The sequence below is a fragment of the Oxyura jamaicensis genome, chromosome 12 (genome assembly GCF_011077185.1).
Source record: "Oxyura jamaicensis isolate SHBP4307 breed ruddy duck chromosome 12, BPBGC_Ojam_1.0, whole genome shotgun sequence".
Taxonomy (NCBI): Eukaryota; Metazoa; Chordata; class Aves; order Anseriformes; family Anatidae; genus Oxyura; species Oxyura jamaicensis.
Genome location: NC_048904.1, coordinates 223,693 through 248,063, shown reverse-complemented (window position 1 = coordinate 248,063; position 24,371 = coordinate 223,693). Strand labels below are relative to the sequence as shown.

At 34.8% G+C, this 24,371-nt stretch overlaps 1 protein-coding gene across 9 annotated transcripts in view; it reads right to left on the bottom strand.

Annotated features, from left to right (window-relative positions):
* Window positions 1–3,600: 3,600 nt before the first annotated feature.
* Window positions 3,601–24,371, bottom strand: part of ARHGEF3 (Rho guanine nucleotide exchange factor 3) — a 121,068-nt gene continuing 100,297 nt past the window's right edge. For 7 of the 9 annotated variants that reach the window (XM_035338198.1, XM_035338200.1, XM_035338203.1 and 4 more), the window contains 9 exons: window positions 22,195–22,302; window positions 15,372–15,542; window positions 13,322–13,384; window positions 12,847–12,943; window positions 12,677–12,753; window positions 12,149–12,406; window positions 10,548–10,718; window positions 10,147–10,333; window positions 8,126–9,162 (listed from right to left, as the gene is read on the bottom strand). In XM_035338198.1, the coding sequence (XP_035194089.1) occupies window positions 8,816–9,162; window positions 10,147–10,333; window positions 10,548–10,718; window positions 12,149–12,406; window positions 12,677–12,753; window positions 12,847–12,943; window positions 13,322–13,384; window positions 15,372–15,542; window positions 22,195–22,302 (1,479 nt within the window). In that variant the 3' untranslated portion in view covers window positions 8,126–8,815. Of the gene's footprint in view, window positions 5,401–8,125; window positions 9,163–10,146; window positions 10,334–10,547; window positions 10,719–12,148; window positions 12,407–12,676; window positions 12,754–12,846; window positions 12,944–13,321; window positions 13,385–15,371; window positions 15,543–22,194; window positions 22,303–24,371 lie in introns of those variants that run through there. The other 2 variants (XR_004754267.1, XR_004754266.1) reach the window with 2 other exon arrangements.

Here is a 24,371-nt window from a genome sequence, read left to right as displayed (position 1 = left end):
GCTTCCAGGTCCTTCTTGCAATTCACCTCTTCATGTCTTAATTATGAAGACGAACTACAAACACTTTTTTTATGCCTTTAGGCTAATAGGGCGTCTGCCTAAAGTAATACCAATTAAAACAGCAATGACAGATTTGTACAAGGACGAACAGTATCAATGATAAAATTCTTACTGACTCAGTTAAAAGTGCAAATAATACAATCTATTACTGCTTTTGGGGGCAGAGTTAACTGCAAAGGAAATGTGTTAGTGTGTAGAACTTTGTGCGTTCAACCATGACACTGCACTGGCCTTAATCCTATTTTGTGTTTAATTAAATACATGTACACGGCCTTCTAAGATCGTGACAGATTCTACAGTAAGAATGCTTAAGTGAGAATGCTTAAGTGAGAATACCTATTTGTGTTCTGTGGCTTGTAAAACTGCAAATTGCAAACAAGCTTCAACAAAAAAAAAACTGCACGTGCAAGTAATGAACTATGCAATCTTTTCTCAAAAGTAAACCAACTATAATGTCTCATCAGTAACATAAAGAACTACAGATTAATCAAAGGAAACAATCAATTATTCATATACTGAAGAGTTCCATTTTTTTTCAAATGCAGTGAAACCAGGTTTTGGTACTACTTGGTACTATCAAAGCTAGGTCAGAAACTTTCTGTGTTTCCTGCTAGGCAGGAAACTAAAGAGGTAGTGTGCTGGTCTGGTTATGCACAACATTTTTTTCATTCAGTGACAGCTGAATAATAAAGTGAAACTGTTACAAGGAAAGTTTTGTTTACCTACACAGAAAACAATACTATAGCTACAGACCTGAGTGTGCTGTAGCAAAACATGGAAAGGTACCAACTTAAATAAGGAAACTCAAGACTTTATAATGCTGGTAACTGGTATTTCAAAGCAATAAATAATGTAACACCATCACATATACAGTTAGCTTTTTCACTGCTAGAGATGAGCTTTGTTGGATTCCTCTGCAGTATTGTAAGACTTCACTAGTTTATGTCATTTGTCCTACACCTGTTTGAAGGGCAGTATTGAATCATAAAGCTAATATTTACTCACCACTGTCACTCCTGCTGCAATGCTTGTAACTTCACATAAATAGTATCTTTACTCCATTCAAAATATGCAATTTAGTTGGGGGTCTAAGTTATTAAAATATCTGTTAGACAATCCTGTTCTATTCAGAACAGCTGAATCCTGTTATCTCACAAACTAGCTGATACATTATGTTACACCTACTATGAAGGTTTGGTTTGGAGCTTTAACAAATATAGGGCAATCTGTTTCAGGAGTTAATTATATCTGGGTACAGTGGTATTACCTAGGTCATCCATGATAACAGAAGAACTTGAAGGATGGACTTTCTAAAGCAGGCATACAACTTCATTTTTTTTTTTTTTTTCACAGTAATAGTGATGTTAAATGTGGGTTTTGAACCAAGTTGCAGTAGTTCTGTTAATCTCATATAATAAAATTGTCTACGTAATTCCAACCAGATGAGTTTTTGTTTGTTTTATTCATATACCATCCTTTCAATGGTGATATGTCTTAATTTGTGTGTGAAGAGTAAGACTTGCAATTTCGAAGACATGGTCTGAAACCCTGAGTTTATATTTGGTACACATATCTGCTAAAATCATGCCAGAGCATTGAAATGATTAATTGTCTAATTTTAAAAACCTATAGTGCCTAGCACTTCTGAGCTCAGCATGTCAGTTACCTTCTTGCTATGACTGGAGAGAGCTCAATGTTACACCTTCTCTAATCATAGCATCTATTGTGCACACTCAGTCCAGTGCTCCCCTAAATTGGTGAAGTAATTCATGAATTTAAAATCACATAACTTTAATTTCAAATATAGAAATTGCAAACAATCTAGTCTAAGGAAAACATACAGAGTTTTTTGAATATTCTGTGCACTTTCTTAGCTTTGAGTTTAGATTTATTGCTGTTAGTTACCTAACGTGTGAGAATGAACTCTTTGCTGCGTAAATTATCAGCAAGCACAAGTTCAGTAGCTGCATAACTGAGAGTAAAGCTACACAGATATTTTATATCTGAAATACAATGATAGAATTTTAGTTCTTTTACTAAGGATAGCAAAGATCTTTCTTTGGCAGCTCTGAGGAATGCACTAAATTGAAAAACATCTACTGAAAATAAACCAGCGCATAGGATGCAATACCTAATGTTTAGTTTTACAAATAATTAGCAAAAATATTAGAAGTCCATGATTTATTTTCTTTGTTAAAAGTATACTGGTTCTGTAGTTGTATATATTCATTCTTCATACCAATTATCTTACATCCTGCTAACTGTGGCTGTATATATTCAAAAGAAGCTGTCAAAAGTTAAATGCAAAGTTTTTCTCTATTTTGACCTAGCCCTAGATTTTATTGATCTCTATTTAGATCACCTCTAAGTTAGAAAATAAAAGTAACTTCACAACTCACAAATGACCTAGTGCTGACAGTATCCTTCAGGGTGTTACAAGATAAGCTGATAATTATTAGTTTCTTCTTAGAAGTCTTTGGAGAGCCAGCCAAGTTTAAACAGGGTAATTAGAGTCTATAGCTATAATTTACATAAATTACACAAAAGTAACGCCAAACATTAATCAAATTGCAGAAACATGCTGTTCAATTATCCAGAGGTAATGCAAACTGTATTTGCAGGTTTAAACCCATAGATAAATTAAGAAGGTCCCCCTGAGAATTCGATGTCCTGTCTCTGTAAGGATTTAATGGAGGTGAAGAGCATATTACAAATCAATTGTAGTATCAGAGTAATTTTCCTGTATTTCACCTAGTTCAACTAAAAATTCCATATACAAGAAAGAAAAAGAAAATAATAAATAAATAAATAAATACAAATCTAGTGCTATCTAGTGTTAGTGAGACTACCAAAGGAGATTTAGGAAAAGCTGTCCACCAATAGAAGTTATGTACAACAAGAAATTCTTTGGGGACACTGCAGGATTTCTTTAATTGGTGTTTTAAAGTTAGGTAAGACTTTTTTTTCAGTGATGGATTCACATTTATTTAGTAGTCCTTCCGACTATACTGCTTGTTCTATTTCCAAAAGAAATCCTGAAACACACATCTATGCTTTGGGGAAGGTGAAAGAATTTTCAAAAGAAAATGAGGTATTCCAGTAGCCATTAATATGTGTGGAAGTAGTATTTTTTTTTCTTTAGGAAACCACAATTTTCTGGCATTTAAAATGCCATAATATGACATTTATTTCCCTGCTTTTTTTGAATTACCATAGCTCAATTGATAAACTGTTTACATCAAATAAAGACCTACCCACAGACAGTGAAAAAAACATATGGACAGTGAGATTTCAGACACTTTAGAACAGACATTGAGTCTAAATCACATATTTTGCTGTATTCCAGTAATTCGGGAATGTATCTATTTTGTATGGATCAACTATAGATCCAATTCGGTAACTTTGACAAGAATTAAACTACTACAAAAAAAAGGCAACAGGGTAGGAAACTACTGTCAACTAAAATTGCCTTGTAACTGAAAGTATGCTTACTATTGCTTTCTCTCAAAACAAATACCAAAAAATGACCTAAAGCATATGTTTTCAATATTCAATACTTGTTCAACAAGTAGAAAATATAAATGTTATAAGGTTGTATCATAGCAAAGTCAAACTTATGAAGAAATTTTCCTCATTTACTGAACAACAACATGCAAAGTTCCTGTATTTACCACTTGCTTTAAAAAAGATACTTCTGACTTCTTTACAGATGTTCAAATTATTTTATGTATTAACATAACCCTGGAGATTTAACTGAGACATTACCACAAAACTCTAAGTACTACTTAATAAATGATGTAACAACTCTAGATCACTGTACCACTATGAGTCTTAAAGTCTGATATAAAATAGGCAGTAAGCATCCCAATTCACAAAGTTGCAGTGATAAATTACCATAGGAAGAGACCAGTTGAACACTCTGACATTTAAACTCAAAAACAAACCAAAAAGAAAACCGCACAGAAAACACCCCACTGAAGTTATAAAATCTGTCACCTTAAGAGTTTTTCTATTTTCTGGTTTCTGGTATTTGCCAAGCGTTCAAGCCATGACTCCCTGGCTCATACCGAGTGGTTTCCCACCCAAGTACAAAGCAGCTGCAGATCCCTTTGATTCTGAAATCAGATCATATGTCGTACATTAGTAACACAGACTAAGATCAGATTAATAGCCATAAAATACAAGATTTTTATAAGGGGTGCTCATGGTGCTTGCTCCGGAAGTTACCTCTGTATTCTTTTATGAAAGCATATTCAGAAATGCAAAATATTGTCTAATTTAACTTAAACAATTTCAAATAAATTATTTTACTTTTCAGAAATGTCTCTGATAATGCAAAACATGTCTAACTTCTTCAAAAGGTTATGTGCTAATTTTGAGCAACAGTATTCCTGCTAATTTTAGTTGCCAGGTGATCAAAGGTAGGAGAATTTCCTTCATAGACCATGCAGAGAGAAGCATCTTCATAAAATTCAAAGATAAAACCTAATCTACACATTTGGAAAGAGCCATAGTGTCATTTTACAGTCGTGGGAAAAATACATGCCTATGATAGTAAAGGATGAGACAAACTGGGGGAGTAGTCTATGCTTGTCTCCTTAAAGTCAGGGATTGGTAGAGGAAACCCAGCTAGTACTTTTTGCGAACAAGTTTGTGATCCTGAGGTGATAGTATGAAAAGATCTACCGGCTTTCCTTTTATGCATTTAATGTGTTTAAAATTTTAATTATTTTAATGTTATAAATAATCAAATCAGCTCTAAAAAATTTATTTCCAGTAGGTGGCAGTGTCAACCTGTAGAACTGATTACAATATTTTAAAATTAGTATTCATTAGTAGTATTAAATATGGTAGAACTGGAACCCCCATGGAGCAAGTTTTCATATACACAGAACGCTCTTCCTGTCTTCGTTATAGATCCTAGTAATCAAGACTGCCTACTAAGTCCCAGACAGCATCACAGTAAAATACCAACTTTCAAATAAGGTCAATCTATTAAATTAACATCAAAGAGCTCTAATGTCAGTATTTCAAACACTAGAAATTCCTGTGAAGCCTCAAGAGACCTGGTTCCAACTATTATTCAGAGCATTCCTTCAGGCAGCATCCCTGGTTCAAGTGGGTCATACTGAATATGAGTTGCCTCTGAAAAATACCTTCTCTACCTTGAGCTCAGCTTTGGGCTCATTTTTTTCCACAGACTCTGGCAATTAGTTCCCTGGTACTGAGTTTCACAGACTTGAAGCTAACTGCTCCTGTTGTCTCGCTGCAGAACTTTGTGTTCCAGGACATCGGTCAACTTCATCCTTCCATTGCTCTTTTCAATGCTGCAGACCACATCTAGAGAATCAAACACCAGAGTTACATTTTCTTTTGCAGTCTCAGAAGGTCCTTACATTTCAAAGAACTCCAAAGATACTCTCTTTGCTCACCTTTCTTTCTTGGTTAGGGCAATCTATGCTTTTCCTTTGCTCTTGAGAGCAAGATGACTCATCACTCGTTATTCTCCCAGACTGTAAGATCCAGAGTATTAATACCTCAGATGTAGAGGAGCTGCAACTCATCCAGCATCCACGTTCATCTCCTTATTTTGCCATCCCTACACAGTGATCTCAGAAGCCCTAGACCCCTCTGGTTCTTCACTGACTCTTGCCTTTTTTACACACTCCATTTGTTCTTTTTCACCTTCTCACCTTGGCAATATTCTTCCATCTGAGAAGCAAGTGACCTGAAGAGATCTCATGTTAAAATTGACACAGCTTTGAACTACCTCATTAGCAGAAGCATTGCTCATGCAGCAGTGGGTGTCTTGAGAAATCATCAGCAGTTCTCTTCACAAGAATCAAGCAGAGGCCTGTGCTTACTGCAAGGCTGCAGCACACATGCTGGCTTACCACTGCAACTTCTCATACCCCACAGTGCTGATAAGCAGGGTTATTAATGATGGTGAGTACTGACAATCTTGATGACTTTACTAATACACACACACACTTTACATTGAGCATTTTATATTTTATGCATCCTTTTTAGTATTTTTATTGTCTGTCCATCCGATGCCACAGTCCTGTCATTCCTTCAAAAGTAGTGGCCTTTTAGAAGTGCTGGAACCAAAAAAAAAAAAAAAATCTAACTAAATCTAGAATGATACTGGTACTCTTAAACTGAGAAGCTTATTCCTCACAGTGATTTGGAAAAAGATTTCATTAAACTTTATTAGGTCAAATCAGTATCTAAAAAGCAAAACTGAATCATCTACAATACAGTGTGTTGAACATGATGCTCAGTGGGTTGCTAAATGATAGTCAGTACACAAATGCAAGTTAATATTTTGAGATTCACTGGCTGGTTGTTAGCTTTTTACATGCCCCGAAATGCATCATCTCAATGTTTTGAAAGAATATGCATTTAGTAAACATGTGATCCAAAAGGAATCAAGAGAGAAAAACTTACTGTGGGCTATTAACTTTTTGCTCCACCTACTTACTAATTTGATTAAATAATACAAAACTTTGGGGGATGTGCTGTATTATTGAGTGCAGTGACTTATTTAGTTACTACAATTTTGTGTCTGGCAAGTAAGATCCAAATATACAACACTTCCACCAGAAACAAATGTAAGTCTTGGTCACATATGTTAATATTCACTGTGCTTACTGTTGAAATCTTTTTGTCGTCTCCTTGCAGACACAACCAAACGAAATAAAAATCATAATGCTTTAAAGTAATTTAAAGCATTTAAAGTAATTTATTTGAAATGCTTCCAGAAAACCTTAAGGCTATTATTTTAACAACCACACACACACAAAAAAAAAAGTCAATACACACATTCAATTCTTTCTTTCTGTATTTGAACACTTTCCATGCTTTTTCTCTTTTTAAACATTTTGCTGAACAGGTTTTATGAAAATGGTTTATCATCTTTCCTACTCATTTTCTTCTGTAAATCTTTCCTTCCTCTTCCTTTCACTGGCATACTCATTCAGCTCTAAAAATGAAGCAGCTGAAATAAATTACAAAGCCTGAAACAGAAAAAAAAATGACTTTTTTGCAAAACTATAAATACAGAAATATTTTCTACAGGGTAAAAGTGACTTTTTAAAAAATAAAAATACCTTGTTTTATATTGTTTATAATCTTGCCACACTGACTTCTGTACTGTACATCAGTATATATATGTAAGATACTTGGTATTTACTATTTTCTGAAAACTTGCAGAATAAACATTTTTGGCAATAATTTAGTTCTTCTGCTTTTGTTGGTATAAATATTTTGCACAGGTACTTTGTGTAATAATAAAGATAATTTAAATTTATTAGTATATCAGTTTCATAGCTTGCCATATTATCATTCATCATGGGCATTATTTCCTATACAAAGAAATAAAGTATTACCCATGGATTTCTGAAAAGTTGGAGGATGTTCAACTGCATGTTTTAGACTGCATTTTTAAGTGACTCATCTGCTTCTCATCATAATGAGTAGACTGAATCAGCCGCCAGAAAACACAGTGACATTTCCAATTACAGCATGAGATTAAATGCAACAAAAATAAAATTTGACAAAAACATAGGGGATAGAATATACCCTAAAGGAAAAGCAATTCCCTTTTTGTTTAAACTTCCTCTACATAATCCCATAGGGTATTTGTAGAGCACCATTTATACAAAATTGTTACTTACTTAAAAAAAAACACATGTAAACAGACATTTACAGAAACTTAAATGTTTTTAGCATTGGTTTAAGTGGTGTTTAAAACCAACAGTGGAGGTCAATGGAGTGCAAAATGCTGAAGAAGGCCTATTCACAAGCAGCAGCTTTTTTCCACTCTTATCCTATTTGGGATAATAGATACATATATATATATATATATACACACACATATCTGTATATATACACATATATATACATACATATATACATATACATACATACATACATATATATATATATATATAAATGTCACTGAAAGCAAACTACCAGCTTATTTACAAATACCCAGTATTCTCAGCATTTCATTTAATTCAGTGCTGGCTGTGGAGGTTTCATTGTGGTGGGATTTTGTTTGTTTGCTTTTCAGTTGACTTTTTTTTTTTTTTAGCATGATGTACTTTGGTAAGTAAACCATAGCACTACGCTGACCACTTTGACTTACCAGGTTTTTATGTTTAGTTGATGAATCTTAGTAGAGTACTTCACTTTGAAAAATTAGTCCCTAAAGACTCACATGGCTCACTCTTTTTAGTTCTTACTGATTTAAAACCACAAGAGCTCATAACGGCTATTGCAAGACTGTTTTCTTTTTTTTGTCCAAGAAGCTATTTTTTCCTTCTTCTATGCCTTTGTGAAAACTTATGATCTCAATACCATCCTGAAACTCCGTATTAAGTTCATATCTTCAGCTGCCCCCTTAAAGGACAAATAGAGTACTTAAAAATTATGAAAGATTCTTTATGTAATGCACATACAAACAGTAGTTGAGAGATTCTGTTTACAGCAGGACATTGAGAATAACTGGTCAAGTACCTCTTTCATTCATCATGTTTATGGAATATAACCACAGGGTGCGAGTTGTAGAAGATTCCAGCTTACATAAATCAGCAGTTACAATACTACACTGAGACAAGTACTATACAAGAAGGGCTGCATTGACATTGTCACAAAAAATATTTGAAAAGTGCTTCTCCAAATGGTTCCATATACATAAATACTGTACAGGTAAGACACAGGTTTTGTTCCGTGAACTGTATGTTTTTTGTCAAACATTGGTTTCTATTTGTTTTTCATTTTCACAAGAGTTTGTTTGTTCCATATGGTCACAGTCGATGCTGATCTCACTGGTGTCCATACTACAGTCTGACTCACTGTCTGACTGGTCCATTTGCTCAAGTGTGGTTTCTCCCTGGGATACCCTGCTTCCATTTGGTGACAAAATAAAATGTGCTTCTGAGTTCAGCACTCCAGTTTTTCCTGCACACATGACTTTTTCTTTGGCCTGCCGGATACAATTAAGCCACTGCTGTTTGTTGAAGGAGTCATTGGCTTGCAGTGAGTGAGACTGGCTTTGAGATCCATGTTTGAAGCTGACTCTAAAGAAGTTTTTGACTGAAAGAAACAATATATAGCAAAATGCTGAATGCTTTGGTTGAATGGATTTTGTAACATATTGTAGTATATTAAAATAACAAATCAGCAAAATGTTTGACTTATGGTCAAAGTTTGAATTTCTTGCCAATACTATGTCAGACCAGAGAGAACAGTCTGGGTATCTCCATGTTCTGTGGGGCAAGAACACAGAACAACACAAGCACTTCGAATAATTTCTTATTGCTGGATTAAACAATTTTGGTTCTGCCATGAATTAAACTACCTGTAAACCTTTAAGTGAATCAGCAAGATGCAGTTCCTCCCACACTTCAAAGTCTCTCCTCCTCCTTCTCTGCAAAGCAGATATCCAGAGCCTTCACTGAATACTGTGCCCTCTGTCAGCTGGAGACTACCTCATCTCTTCCAATTCAGTTCACAAATAAAGTGAATACACACCAAAAAAAGTCTGAAGTTTTTACAAGACTGGTGAAATTCAAAGGACTCTTGCAACGAAACAAATATCTCCATAATATGCTTACTTAGGCCATTAACTTTTACCTCTTGGCATTGATGAGAATAGGTGCAGTCTTTACAATGAGCACTACATTAATTATCTGCCAGTTGAAAGACTTCGTTACGGAGTAGCAGTAAGTGTCTCCGTAATAAAAGAGAAGTCATAAAGACTAAGGCTTATCTTAACATTTCAAAACAGACTTGCTTATAACTTTGTGGTTTTGCCACTACATTCTACATACTTCTTCCCTTCCCAATTCAGTACAGAAGCAGGTGGGGGAGAAATCCCATTATTAATATAGTGGACTTTGAGAAACAATCTAAAAGTAAGTTACAATATCATAAACCAGTTTAAAATAAGAATCAAGATTTTGGATGTACATGATGTGGATTTTAGAGAAAACATGGCAATAAACATGTCTCATTAGCAGGTATCTTAGAGTTATAATAATTCCATATGAGCAAATAAAAATGAAGATGTTTTCATACTTCTCTCATTGTTGCTAAATGCACCACGTATGGATCCACCCAATCGCACCTCTCCATCTTGCAATTCTTCTAGCAAAAGATCCCTTACTGGAATTGGCTGTTGATACAGTTGGTAGCAGAGCTGTTCATTATGGGTGATAGCTCGAGTAATCACCAAGACTTCTTGGAAGAGGAAGACATGCAGTTTCTGTTAAAAATATATATATATAAATAATAAAGCATTTTTTTTTAGAACATCATTAAACCAGAATTATTTAATCTCTAGTATGTTATAACCTTGTGCTTTCTAAAGCTAAGTAAAAAGAAAAGTTAAGGAGTGATATTTCTTTACACAACTTTTTGCCATTATGCAACATTAAGGTATCTTAAAAAGTTATTTGTAACAAAATAGTTTTCCTTACCACTCCCCTGTTGTTCTTCAGTTCACCGTGACAACATAGAACACGTGAATTATCAATCAATGAATCCCTTTGGCCTTCTTCAAGATAAATAAGTCTTTCTTTGTAGTATTGGCATTCAGATTCACCAGTCTTTATGTTAATTTCAGCCACTATACCCTGAATTATGTTTATCTACAGAAAAACAATGAAGACGTGTGAACTTTAATTGTACAGTCTGACACTCAGAGCTATTTCTTCATAACTTGAATTTTAGCTGCAACAAAATAATTTTTAGTAAGTTTTTCCTGAATTTTATGCATACCAGTCTGTAAGAGAATTAATATTAGCAACAGAGTTAAGCAGACTACAGTGCGTAAACAGTAATTTCTCTTTCTTAACATATGATTTATGAAATACATCATTTCAAAAGATAAATAGCGTTCTACTGAAATGGAGTACCACAAAACTATTATATAACACTACTGAGATATCACAAGAAATATCCAAATTATATTTTATTAAACAATTACCCATTACAAATACCACAAGATCTTAAAAATATTTCAAATGCTTTCTTACCAGACATTATGTAGAAAAATAAACCTTAGAAATAAGCAGAAAAACTCTGAGCTATTTGCTATTTACAAGTGGTTTGTTTGTTTTGTCTTTTTTTTGGGGGGGGGAGGGGGGGGGTGCTTAAAAGAATACTCACAGGGGAAAAATTTACACTGCAGGCAAGAAATTTGGGGAAGTAATAGCAAACCAACAGTGGTCAGGTACATGTGTTTCAAAGTATACATTTTCAAAAAGAAAAAGCAAGGCTGTAATTTCTCAGCAGAAATACAAAAATCTACAATATATGCAAGTCTAGGCAAATCATAAATTTTGTCCTCAAAATATTCATGGAATTTACTTGTCTTTAAACACTATTCAAAAGGATACTGATTATATTCATTTATTCATTAATTTAGAAGTGCCTTTCAAACAAATCAGCTACAGTAAACTCATTTACTCCCAGGTGGATGCTTCCATGTGTGCACTTGTTTATGTATTACAGGATTATATCTATATATGGGAAAGAACAGAAAATTCAGAAACCGTTCAAGTATCTGAATCAGGTCCATTTCCATTAATAAGAAGTTTTAAGGCTTTGGATTTAGTACTCTGGTTTTACTTCAGGCAATACAACCCTATTCAGAATTTTAAAATAAAAATGAAACCAATTTCAATAGATGATAACTAATCTGGATTCAAACGTTATATAAGCACTCCAGCCAGGGAGTTAACTCATCTAAATCAACTAAAACCTAGAAGAAATCTCTACATTACCCAACTTAGATTAGAATAGAAAACATTGAAAGAAATAAATATAAAATGGACAAGAAACAGACAAGAACTGTGGACACAACATACCATACCATACCACCATTACCCTCTGTTTTTTTTCATATTACTTTTCTACTGAAACAGGATTTAACTGGGGAGGAGAACTAGAGGTTTCATATACTAGTTGCAGCTGTTCATGTCTGAACATTTCCGTAGTTTATAAAGTATACCATAATTAATATGCATAAATTGCTGTACATCTAAAAATAATAATTAAAAAAAATCCAGCAACTCACAGCTTCTTCAAGGTGCTGTTGATCTGGATGATCATTTGGTGTGTGTCTCAAAATCTCTCTGAGCAGTAATGGGTATTTAACCAAACGGCTTCTTGGGATGTCCAGGAAATTCCAAAGGTCCAGTTTACGACTAAAAGGAGACTCTAAGCAGCGTTGCAGGAAATCTTGCACTCTGTGATCTTGTTTCTTGTGATCCAGTAAGGCTTTGGCGGCTACTTGATTGCTGCAGTAGCTATCATAGGAGTTTAGGCATGGGAGCTGAGGGAAGGAATAAATTATTCAGCAACTGAAAAGAAGCCATTTGCTATATAGAAATTCTTTCAAGGAAAATCCCCCAGAAGAGAAAATGTTTCATTATGTCTCTAAACAGTTGCCTTTACCTTTCAAAAATACTTTATGAATATATTATTGAAATGTTATTTTAGATATGGACATTTTAAATACTACTGTAAATTTTAAGTAAATAATAGTTAATACTATGTTGCAGGTCCAAACTAAGTCCCAAGATTGATTTAAAATCTGTCTTACCCAACCCACAAGGATATGGCCAACGTGTTCTGTTGATCCATCAGATTTCCTGACTTCTTGAAGCCGCCTAAGAAGATCTGATCATGATTAAAAATAGAAGAGAAATACCACTTCATGAACCAGATAACTATAAAACTACTTGTAATAACACAGCAAAGATTGAGTTTTACCTTCATGTAGAGGAATTAGAGAGTCCAGTGTTCCAAAAATTTGTTTCAGCTCTTGCTCTGTCATTATGGAAAGTTTAAGCATTGGGTCATGATAAGCCTGAAGATAAAAAATGAGAGCTCTGTATATGACTGGCAGCTGTAAAATTAGTGATAGCACTTAAAGCTCCCCGTAAGTAAAAAAAAAAAAAAAAAAAAAAAAGACCTATGCTGAGAGTATTTTAAAGTTTCAGAAGCATATCTTAAGCTAGCCATTTTTTTTTTTTTAATCATTAAAGCACCACATTTAAGTTTTTCAGAAAGAACAGGGAAACAGAAGTGTGTTTTGAGTGTTTTTTCCCCTCTTACCATTTCAGCATTGTAAAAAGCAGGGATTATTTTAAAAGAGACAAGCAACTGAATACTGCTGTTTTGCCTCATACCCCTAACCTTGCCTCCCCAACCCTCCCCGCCCCCCCCCTTTTCTTTTAAAGCAAACCTTTTTCGCTAACTTCAGATCTTCTATCAAGTCTTCCTCTCCCTGGGAGAGTTCAAAGATAGCCTATAAAAATATACAAATATAAATTATCTTTATTTAATCTTTACTCAGCTTTAAAAATTGATACTATATTCTGAACAGCTGTCTTGATACCATGTAGCAGAATCTCTGCTAAATCTAGTTGCAGAAAAAAAAAATAAAGCCTTAATTCCATAGCTACATAATCACATGCAAAATCTTTAAAAATAGCTGTATCAGATTGCTCATAAAAAGCTTATCTGAAATAGCCACAGAAGTAATTTTTATTTTTTTTTCAAACAGCTGTTCTTCTAGATGGGGGGGTGCTATCTTCAGCATGATATTATGAGTCAACTGTATATTTAGTTTAAAAAAATACCATTTATGCAAATGGTGGCATAGGACTTTGTTGTGTTTCATATAACACATCAGTAGTAAAAGTTCTGGGTAGTATAGCAGGTCAAAAGATAGATCTTTAAAACATTTATTTGGTTGTGAGCACTTTTATTTTGACAGCGGTTCATTATTTTGTTATGAATGCTGAGCTATACTTAACTGTCTGCTGTTACATACTTCTCTCAAAGCAGAGTTAAGACTTTAAAGCTGGCAGATTGAAAGTAACCACACTAACTCATTAATTTACCAGAACAGCATTGTATTTACTTACTACACGATTTCATTCTAAACTGGGGTACATGAAAAGTTAACAGCATTTTGGTCAGTTAGAATTAGTATTACAGTCAAGGCTTTAAACCCTCACAAATCATGGAAGAACATCTTCAGCTACTGCAGATTCTCCTAGCTTGGTAATACGCATTCATGGAAGGCTTGCCATAGTGTGAGGTAACTGACAGCACATGCCTGGAAGTGGTTCAGATACTGTGCTGAGGCATGCAGAACACAAAGTAGAACCCTCGTACAGAAACTCCCTTGAATACAGCTAATTTATCTGGGTTCTATGGAAGGTCCCAGCTTCTGCCCCAAGGCATGGGGCACTAATGAATGTTAGGCTATGCAAACAGTTTCTACAGTTTATTTTTCAATAAGCTGCCTTTGAAGTAGTCAATTTTCAAAGTTATTCCTGATGAATATTTATACAGCGTTAAAATCTGCAAAAGAAATGCTTGATGTTACTATTATTTGGTTTATATCTTTCAGTCCCTGAAATATTTTGGGAGAGGATGTTACAAACTTTTCTGATACCACTATAAATTTGCATAGAACTTAATAATAAACCCTGGATACATAAGCTTCCAGTAGTTTAAAGGTAGTAGCCCTCCATCATTGATAATATATCTAACATAGCAACAAGACCCTGAAGTATTTCTGTGCAAATAGATCTATAATGTACCAATAAGCTTATGATTCAGAATTTCCACTTCTTGGCTACCTCACTTGGCTGTAGGGTTTCTGTCAAGACAAAACAGTTCAACCTAGTCATTACAATGTACTTTTCCTTCTGCTGATTTCAGTGGAAGCTTTGTCATTGGCTCTAACACAGACTATTTAGATTTTGTCTTGTGCAATACATTTAGACTAACACTCATTTTTTTTGCTTGCAAGATACATTGTTGATTAGTATTTTATCTTTCTAGCACTGAAGATTACCTCAAAAACAGTATTTTCCTACAGGGAAAATTATTATGCTATTCTGAGCACAGATATCACATGATAAATACCTGTACTTGAAATAGCATGCTCACCAATCATTATCAGAACAACAAAGTATCAACCATTGCTGCAGAAACTGTCATAAAAAGCATGTACACATAAGCAGCCAGAGTATATCTCAGTAACTTTATATTTATTACGGAAATATGATGGGCTGGTTTTAAGAAAGAATATATCAGTCTAATCAAGGCTGAATTATAATTCATAGGGATGGAATTCTGCTTCTAGTGGAGATGGTGGTCTTCTCTTTAATTTCAAGAAAGCTTCAAGTGCTATCTTTATGTCTACCAGTATTTCTCACTCCATGCTTTAACAGAGACTTTTGACCGTAAGACTTATGTTAAGAAATATATACGTATACCTCTTGACGCTTGATTTCTTTAGCTGTAAGCATGTGATTGACACAAACATCAAAGGTCTCACTCCAGAGTTTGCTGTCTCTCCGCTTTGTGTTAGCAGGCAGCATACTTCGAGACCATGGCCGTGGACTGAACAGATCTGGGCGACTGTCACTACGGAAACTTATAGAACGCTGGAAATACAAAGAAGAATATTTTCTGTTGTTACATCAGGTTCACACTGTGTGTTTTTTTCAGAAGGAGTTGTATACAAAGTTCAACCATTTCTAAATAATTCTTACTGGGACTTAACAGCAATGTTTAGTACTGGGAATGTAAGAGATTATTTTAATACATCTTTCTGTAATGCCATTATTTCCATTCCTGCAGTGAACTCTGTCCATATCCTGTTCTCAACATGGTTAAAACTACACAATACATTCATATACCACGCAACAAGAATGAACTACAGGGATAATGGCAGAATGGTCCAACATATCAACATTACTGATCAAACGAAGTTTCAATTCAGTAAGCAGTCAGACATGCATAACACAGATCCATCTCATTAGATCCCCAATTCTTAGAAAATTTAGAATGATTTTTTTAGAGACAAAAATTAGTGTGAATATTTTTTCAGTCGTTTTGAAAGAAAGAAAACTTTTACACAGAAGCTCCCAAACGCTACGACAGCTAGATAAACCCATCATCTTGTGTTTCAACTCGAAGTCCAACCTGTTTTTATCACAGTATTGTTGGGTTTGTTTGGTTTTGGGGGGATGGGATTGCTCAAAGATGGCTGGACTGAGATGCAATAGGTCTTACCTCAAGGTTATGAAATTAAAAGATACATTACTTCAAACACTAATTAACGGATTAAAAAATAAATGATTTCTCAGTTGGGCAGAAAGAAGCTTCATAAAGTGAGGCTGTCATTAGTACATACCTTAATATCTTGCTATATGGTAATATTTTAATTTTTTTGTAGTCTGTCAGAATCATGAAAGAATCAATTGGTATCACCATTCCAGATATGTATATAAGCAGGATACAAATTTTAGTGCTTTGATGCTCTACCTGACCAAACTGATTTTCATATATGAAGAAAACCTTTAAACCGGTAACTTCCTGCCTCCTCAGATGAATCCTAAGAGCAAAAAACTAATTCACATGGAAAGGTGTGAATTGGGTATCTGACTGAAAAGAGAATAACAATCACATTATCTTTAAGGAAAAAGTATGCTAATATTCAGATTTTAATGTTTGTGATGAATGGCAAACCAGATTCCTTTCATACCACTTCCTCCTCTTTACTTCTTTGTATTTGACACATTTTCTTTAAATTCTATCAGTGCAGAAAGCAAACTATGAAACACTAGTACTGAAACTATGGTAGCATATTTATTAGTATTTTTTGGAGACTCTGAGATGACGCATACCAGCATCTCTTTTATCTCTTAGGTGGTTTGGTCGTAATCTTCATTAAAAACAAAGTCTAATTTTAAGTGAGACATCTGAGTGTTTAATTTGCCTGCAGACTCTTAGAAAGAGTTCAGGCTATGGATGAATACTTTATGCTCTGTGTTATTTTAAAAAGATTCCTTTCTTGTTTTGTTAAAATTAGAGAGGTTTTTTTTTGAGGTCTTAGCTCTGAAATATCTGAAGTATTTCAAAGTGTTGAAATACTCTACATTTTTGTTGTTATTTAAAACGTGCTTTACGTAACACAATCATCTTTTAATTGCCATGGGCAAGAATATTTAAAACAAGATAAATTCTCTTCACTTCCAGGTTGAAAGCAGTATATACAAAGCACAATATTTGAAATTCTCCTCTGAAGGTAACAGCCCGTGAAATGCTAGCAATGCCTACAAATACAGTGTTTTTAAATTATCTGAAGACATGATATAAATAAAAAATGTTTTTTTTTTTTTTTTTTTTTTTTTTTTAAAAAAAAGCGTGTGCACACATACATATATATAGCAACCTTCTAGAACTTTGCAAATCAGGTGCTAGTCTCCCTTCAAGATTTAAGAAGATAAAGAAACACACATGAAAATTACATGCTTAATTTATACTTGTTATAATGAAGAATCATGGAAACCATTATTTTCACATGCAAATGGAAAGATTAGAGAGGAAGAGCCAGGTGTCCATCCACAAATCACCAACCATGAGAATGCAGCCAAGCAGAACAGCTGCCATTCCATGACCAAGGCGGAGTGCCGTTCTCCATGCATTCCCATATATACCCTTCAGTATATAGCTGCTTTTTTGTGCTAGCAATTTTTAAAGGAATGTTTCATGCTGAATTAAGAAAATAATTATAATGAGAAGTACCAGATGGACTGATCTTTAAAACAAATGCCTTGATCTTGAAACCTTTTAACAAAATGTCATACATCATGTTATAAAATGGCATGCACCCCACAATAGTAAACAAACTTCATAGAGTGTGTTGAGAAAAGCTCTCACATCCACTAAAAGTAGTATTTCTCTACACTGCATGAGAATGCTCGATACCATTCTGTACAGCACTATATTGTGTTTCTTTTCACAGAAGGTGAAAAAAAAAGGGCTGAGATTGGCAGGAAACCAAACTCCCCAAAGTGCTGCTTGCTTACCTATCATCTCTGTTACCTGGGCACAGTAAATATCCTATATTTGATTGATTTCTCTCATATTATCACCTTTCAATTATCACACAAAATGTATCTTGCTTTATATTAGTAAGATATATTGGATTAAGAATATTAGTGGAAAAGGACAGAAATGTTTGGAGATGTTTTTAACCACCAGGAAAAATTTCACTTCAAGAGGTTGTAGTCTCTTTGTCTTGTTGCCTGACTTACTGACTTAACTTGGTACATTAGAAGGAAGTTAGGAAGGGAATCACACACTTCAACAAGCATATTTTAACATTTTCCACTGCTTTTCATGGATGTTCTAGAAATTGACTCATAAAGCTATGAAGAGAAACTAATGTATCATCAGGGAAATACTATTTAATTGTAAAATTAATGCTTTGTCACTCAAAAGTCAAACAGATCTGAATCTCCAATGCTGTAACTGACAATAGAACATGTAAAGCTGTTGTGTATGCCTCATTTAAAAAATCCACCAAATAAATTATTTCAATAAAACACCAATATGTTAAGACAAATGGTTATGATGGTTACAGAATTAAGATGGTTACAATGATAATACTTTACCCATTTTTTTTTCCAAATAAACAGATGCATACCAATTTAGTGGTCCTTAGACCTAAATTTCAGCTAGCCCGAAAGTTCAGCTAGCAATTTTTAGAAACAAATGTAAAGGTACTGTGATGGTAATCTTTTGTTTGCACTTGCCTTGAGGGATTAAGAAAAAAAAGTCACATGACAGAATCCTATGAAGGAATTGTAGAAATGTCAAAAAAACAGACAGACAAAAACCAACATGCCCAGCAGAGTGGTTAAAAATGATGCCCATTAGAGTCTAGGATCATTAAAATTTTCATATAATTCCAAAAATTAGAGAAGATGAGGAAGAATCAGGCCACAACTCCTGGTTTAATTTACTGTATTTATTTGGCTGCAATAACTTCCACTGGCTATGATTACTATGAAGGGTCTATGTGTTACTGATGTTCAACTCCTACAGTTAAATCTTAATTTCAGCTGCACTAAAGCAAACAGCTTTATGTACTGGGAGAGGTGGAACGAAGTCACAGAATTCAGAAGTGATGTCAAATGTATTTTCTTAAGAATTTTTAGAAATTTGTGGTGTATCTAGGCAAGATAGAAGTAATTTGGACTCCCTATTTAAATTCAAGACACACTGATGAAAATTGAAGTTGCAGAGGAAGCTAGCCAGACTTAATTTTTCTCATCAACTGGAGTTCGTTTTCTGATCCTATTTTCAGCTTTTAAGCCTAACAGCACAGCTGTGAGTAAAACCAAACAGAAACAAGTAGATCATCATAATCATTAGTCTTGCTCAATGCAGACTGAAAATACTGCTATGAAATAAAGTGTTTTTCCAGGTGGATAAGCAAGTAAGAATACCTGCTTAGCATCTGGTAACCTGCAGATATACAGACAGACAGACTGTCAGGGATGAAGCTAACAATTATCTGTTAATCTACAGTGCTCTGTGTGACAGAAACATAGTAACTACAAATAGTCAAAAAGAAAGTCTGTAAAGACTTTATGTGGTTTGTTACTTGATATTCTTGTGGAAAGTATTGACAATAATGTGCAAAATGCTAATAAAGCTGAAAACATAAGGCACACAAAAATCAAATACCTCTATAATTAATATGCAAAACAGCAAAACTTGCTAAGAATATCTTAAAAGACACTACATATATCTCAGGTACAGAGGTGTTTTTCTCTTCAACCTGCACACAGAAAAACCAGTTCAGTAAGGAAAATTATGCACATACTTTTCATTCAGAAAGAATTATGTAAGAAAGTTTGTTTGAAATTTCATAAAGGAAATTCAGATTTCTCTAATTCTTTTCACTGATGCTATTGGTGTGGTCTTTTGTATGGATGTTTTATTGGCTTTGTATTTGTTTGCTTTTTTCTCTGCAGGGAAACAGTTTGTTTTGGATATTGTGGTGGTGATAGCAGTTTTCCTCATTTTACAGACAGAACAGCAATGCAAGAAGAAATATGCTTGTTTTTTTTGTTGGTTTTTTTTTTTTTTTTTGTCTGAAAAAAATTAACAATAAAGATACATGAAAATTCATCCAATGAGAAAAATTAATACTTTTTCCTTTACAAGTATTATAAAATTAAAAAAAAAAAATCTTGTTCTGTACTATTCCGTAAGACACAGTGACAGCTCCATCAATACACAGTAAAGTTAAAAATAAAAGCAAAACATTAACACAGGAGCTCTACATGCTCCCCAGAACATTTCCAACTAATTTCCACTGAGGCACCTGAGTACAGAAAGTCAGCCGTGTTTTTCCCTTGTTCTACTGCTGTTGACAAAAATCAGACAAAAAGTCAATTTACAGCCAGCCATGAAGGCAGTTTTGAGAGACTTTGCCAGCATTCATCACCTGGAAATAGAATCAGACCAAAGACTTAGAGAACATAATACTGGTTGATTTCACACTGTAGCTCCTTCAAACACAGTTACTTAGAGGAGAAGGTATCAACATCACTGCTTAATCTGCTTAGAGGCAGACAGTTAATTAAAATATATTCTAATAACCACCAGGAACAGATGAGGGCAGAAATGTTCACAACAGTAGGACTTGTAACAAACTCACAATTTTCACTACTTTTGTAAAAATTTGCCTCAAACCACATTTATGTAGCTCTCACTAGGATCTAGGGAGGCTGCTATTATGTGCATGAAAGAACAGGTTACTTCAATAGCTTGAATCAGCCCTTATTGAATACAATACTGTATTGGGAAGCCCCATCTCACAGCCATTCACTACAGAATGACAGCACAGGTACTTAAGTGAGAACAACAGCTGCGGAAGGCTGCAAAAAGGGAAGTGCCGTGCTCAGAAGCAGTTTAGCCAAAAATTAATTCACTTTCCACACGCCTCACAACTGGAACTAATGTAGTCCTTTCAGAGTCAGGCCCATTTTTTCCTACAGGCAGACTGCAGAGGATATTTATACACCCCAGGGAATACAGGCATCTCTGCTCTAGTCACGCTACAATATACCTATTGGATCCAGCCCAGACTGAAGGGAGTTCAGCCATTTTGCCTCTCCTCCAACCCCATAAATGCAGCTATGGTATGCAGATGTCTGTGCTTTCAGAATAGCAGGAATAGAACACAGGAAAACCAATGTTAAAGAAGTGCTGTAATATCTGGTTTTAAGACACTACTTCTACAGAAACATTGTTTGGTTTCTTTCCCCATGTCTTTTTATTTAACAGATAATTTCAATAATGCTCTAAGCTACTTTTTATTAGGTAAGTGTTAATACATTCAAGATATTTTTATATTTCCCCTCTTTGAAGAAATTAGCATTTTAAAGTAATTTTCTTTAGATTGCACACATGCTTTCTTACATAAACTATTTTAAACAGGAAACAATGCTATTTTCCCAACTTTTCTAGGCAAGACCCATAGCAGTATTTCAGTTCCCAACTGCTTCTCACTCATGATAATCATTAGGAGTTGAGCACCCAAATGTTTGAAGTCTCCAGGTCTGAACGCACAAATACTTCATAAATTCAAGTAACATTTGTCTCTCTATTAAATATCATGCACTTAACCCGTTGTATGGAAACTGCAACTACAAAATGATTTAGTTTCTAAATTTCATTTTAAATATGAATAACTGAATAATTTTTTGCCCTTGAATAATTTCAAATCAGCAGCTTTGGAAAATTACTTTTTTTTCCCCCGATTGCTCACTACCTCTTTTGTCTAGGGAAGTTCAAAGTTCACTACACGGAAGGAAATTTAGCAGTCCTGTATGACTAGCTATACCAAAAATAACGTTTTCAAGGAAACCCATCAAAATTAACAGGAAGTGTCATGGAAAACCGTGTTCTTCATTAAATTTAGAAAGCAACTGTAATACTTTAATATAGAAACTTCTATATGCTACAGGGGTAATAGTTTTCCTAGTAATTAAAAAACAGCCATTATCTGGACAGATATGTTGTTTTTGAAGTAAGAATTCTGAGTTTTTAAATTGAGTGACTTTATAGCCATAAATTGCTTAAACCTGTTTGTTACATTCCAATGGTGTGTGCACTCATATGCACACAAGTACATGAACTTCCCATTCCTGTACTAACCCTAGAAGAAATTGTGTGCGTGTTTTACCCTTTTAGAAACACAGTTTAATGCAGCAACGCATCTACTGTTATTACCTGAAGTGTCTGGCTGAACCGCTTCAATGGAGTGGCACTTACAGGAGGGATGAGGCTTGCTAGCGATGTAACTCTGGAAAGAGGCTTGACCCGCTTGTTACTGGGCTCCTGTAAGAGTGGAAAAATGGGGGAAATGTGAGCATAATCAGTTAAATACTGCTGCCAGTTTCACTGGTTCTCCTAAAGAAGCATTTATAAAATAGAAGTTTGTAAACCTGGTGTATAATTAGAATAGTATATAAACTATAGCAGTTTTAAAAGCTGGCAATGACAGATTACTCTTGGCTGGTACATAGAGATCCTGAAAACAGTTGAAATGTATCATCATGGAGAAGTTGGCATGGCTGGTAGCAGGGGAGAGAGAAGGGTGAAGATTTCCGCTGTGGAATAATTAAGCTTGTATAGGAAAGGTTTTGATTGTACAACGAAAAAATAACACTACTGGAGCAATTCTAAAACTGCAGGATAGTAACACTGAAATTCTTAGACACCCTTGCCAGGGTCACACCTTTTCTGCAGCATGGTCTACGTTCATTTCATCTCTACCTCTCCCTCCCTTCAATTACTCTCCAGCTATCTGCGTGACCTCTCCAAACCAGTGACACAGAGATGATGAACTACAGGTGCCAATAAACTGGTCAGGGAAAAATTCTGCAGCCTAGTGTATGAAAAAGTTTTGAACACATGGTTGTTTCTCTAATCAAGATCTCTGTTCTTCACAGCCAACAGATCAAATGGGAAACAGAGTGTGTGAACTGTTCTGTTTTACCCAGAGATACTGACCAGAGTCTGTACTTGCATATCAGTCCAGTAAGACTAGGGGGTTGCATTCCAGATGCTGCTTCCCAAACCATTTCAGTGATTCCTACCTTTTTTTTCCTTTCCTTTTTTTTTTTTTTTTTTTAATAATAATAATAAAAAAGAATTAACTGCTTCTGGTTAGGAATTCTTTGTACATGTGTTCGTTATTTTACTACTGTATTGTCTGTGAAAACCTCCAGTTTTCCAGTTAACTGGGGAGGGATCCTACAATCATAAAATATTTGGAGATATGAATTTAAGCACACAGGAACTCAGAATAGTGCGATTCCTGTGTCTAACCAGCATGGAGAGGCTGCAGAAAGGACATACTATCCAGGAAGAATGAACATTAGGTTCCACGTCAGTATCCCTGAGTGTGCTCAAAAGACTCGGAGCTACCCAGTCATCACTTGTCCTTCCCTCCTGCTCATCCTCCCGGTCCAGGGAATTTAGAAGCAGATGGGATTTAGCAGCTGGATCCACATGCAACATCTATTACCTGTCCAGACTGGGAACTGGGCCAAATCAGGACAAAAAATTCAGCAGTTAGAATTCTTTGTTTGACCTTTTGAAGTCATTATTGATATTAAAAAAATAAAATAAAATCACTTCAGAGTTCTGAACTAAAACTAAATGTTAGACTGCATTGTCAGAGTCACGAAGGCTTGCTCAAACAATATGGGAAGTTGGAAAACAAAAGATCCAGACTACAGTTTGACAAGGTTTCCAAAATGTGGAGCTGGTATATGTGAACGAGTAATGTTAATCTGACAGTACTTCAAATTTGATATAAGGCTAAATAAAGCTGAGGGAAACATGAGTGCAGAATCTTCAAAGGCTGCACAGTCCAAGTGAAGTCAAATTAATACCTGACTAAGCTAGAACAAAGAGCAGCTGGCTTTTGGAGGGAGCTGTATATCTGAACTCAAGATGACTTTGGTAACGTGAATATTGGAATTCAGAAAGCAAAGAATTAAAACTGGAAATACCACATATATATGCACCCTCAAAACAAACTCTTGAAACTGAACAAACAGGAAGAGAAGCAAATCTGTGTACAAGGTCTGGATGGTTCTGGAAACCATGAAGTAGACATTTCAAATAACTATCCTGTACTTCTGAAAGAGTATATTTTTAACCTATACTTTCCTTTGGAATCACAGGAAGAAAGATTGGAGTAGTCACAGCAGCATAATCAATTACCAAATATTAAAGGCAGGAAAATATCAGATAAGAAGTTTCAAAGATGCCATGCCTCACCATTCTCCTAATGTGGCAGGGAAGACACTACTGTAGATTGCTTCTTCATTGTCATTTTTTCTGTAGGTCACTCTGTTGAACCTCTATGTACACTTGTATTTGTGATACCTAATAGT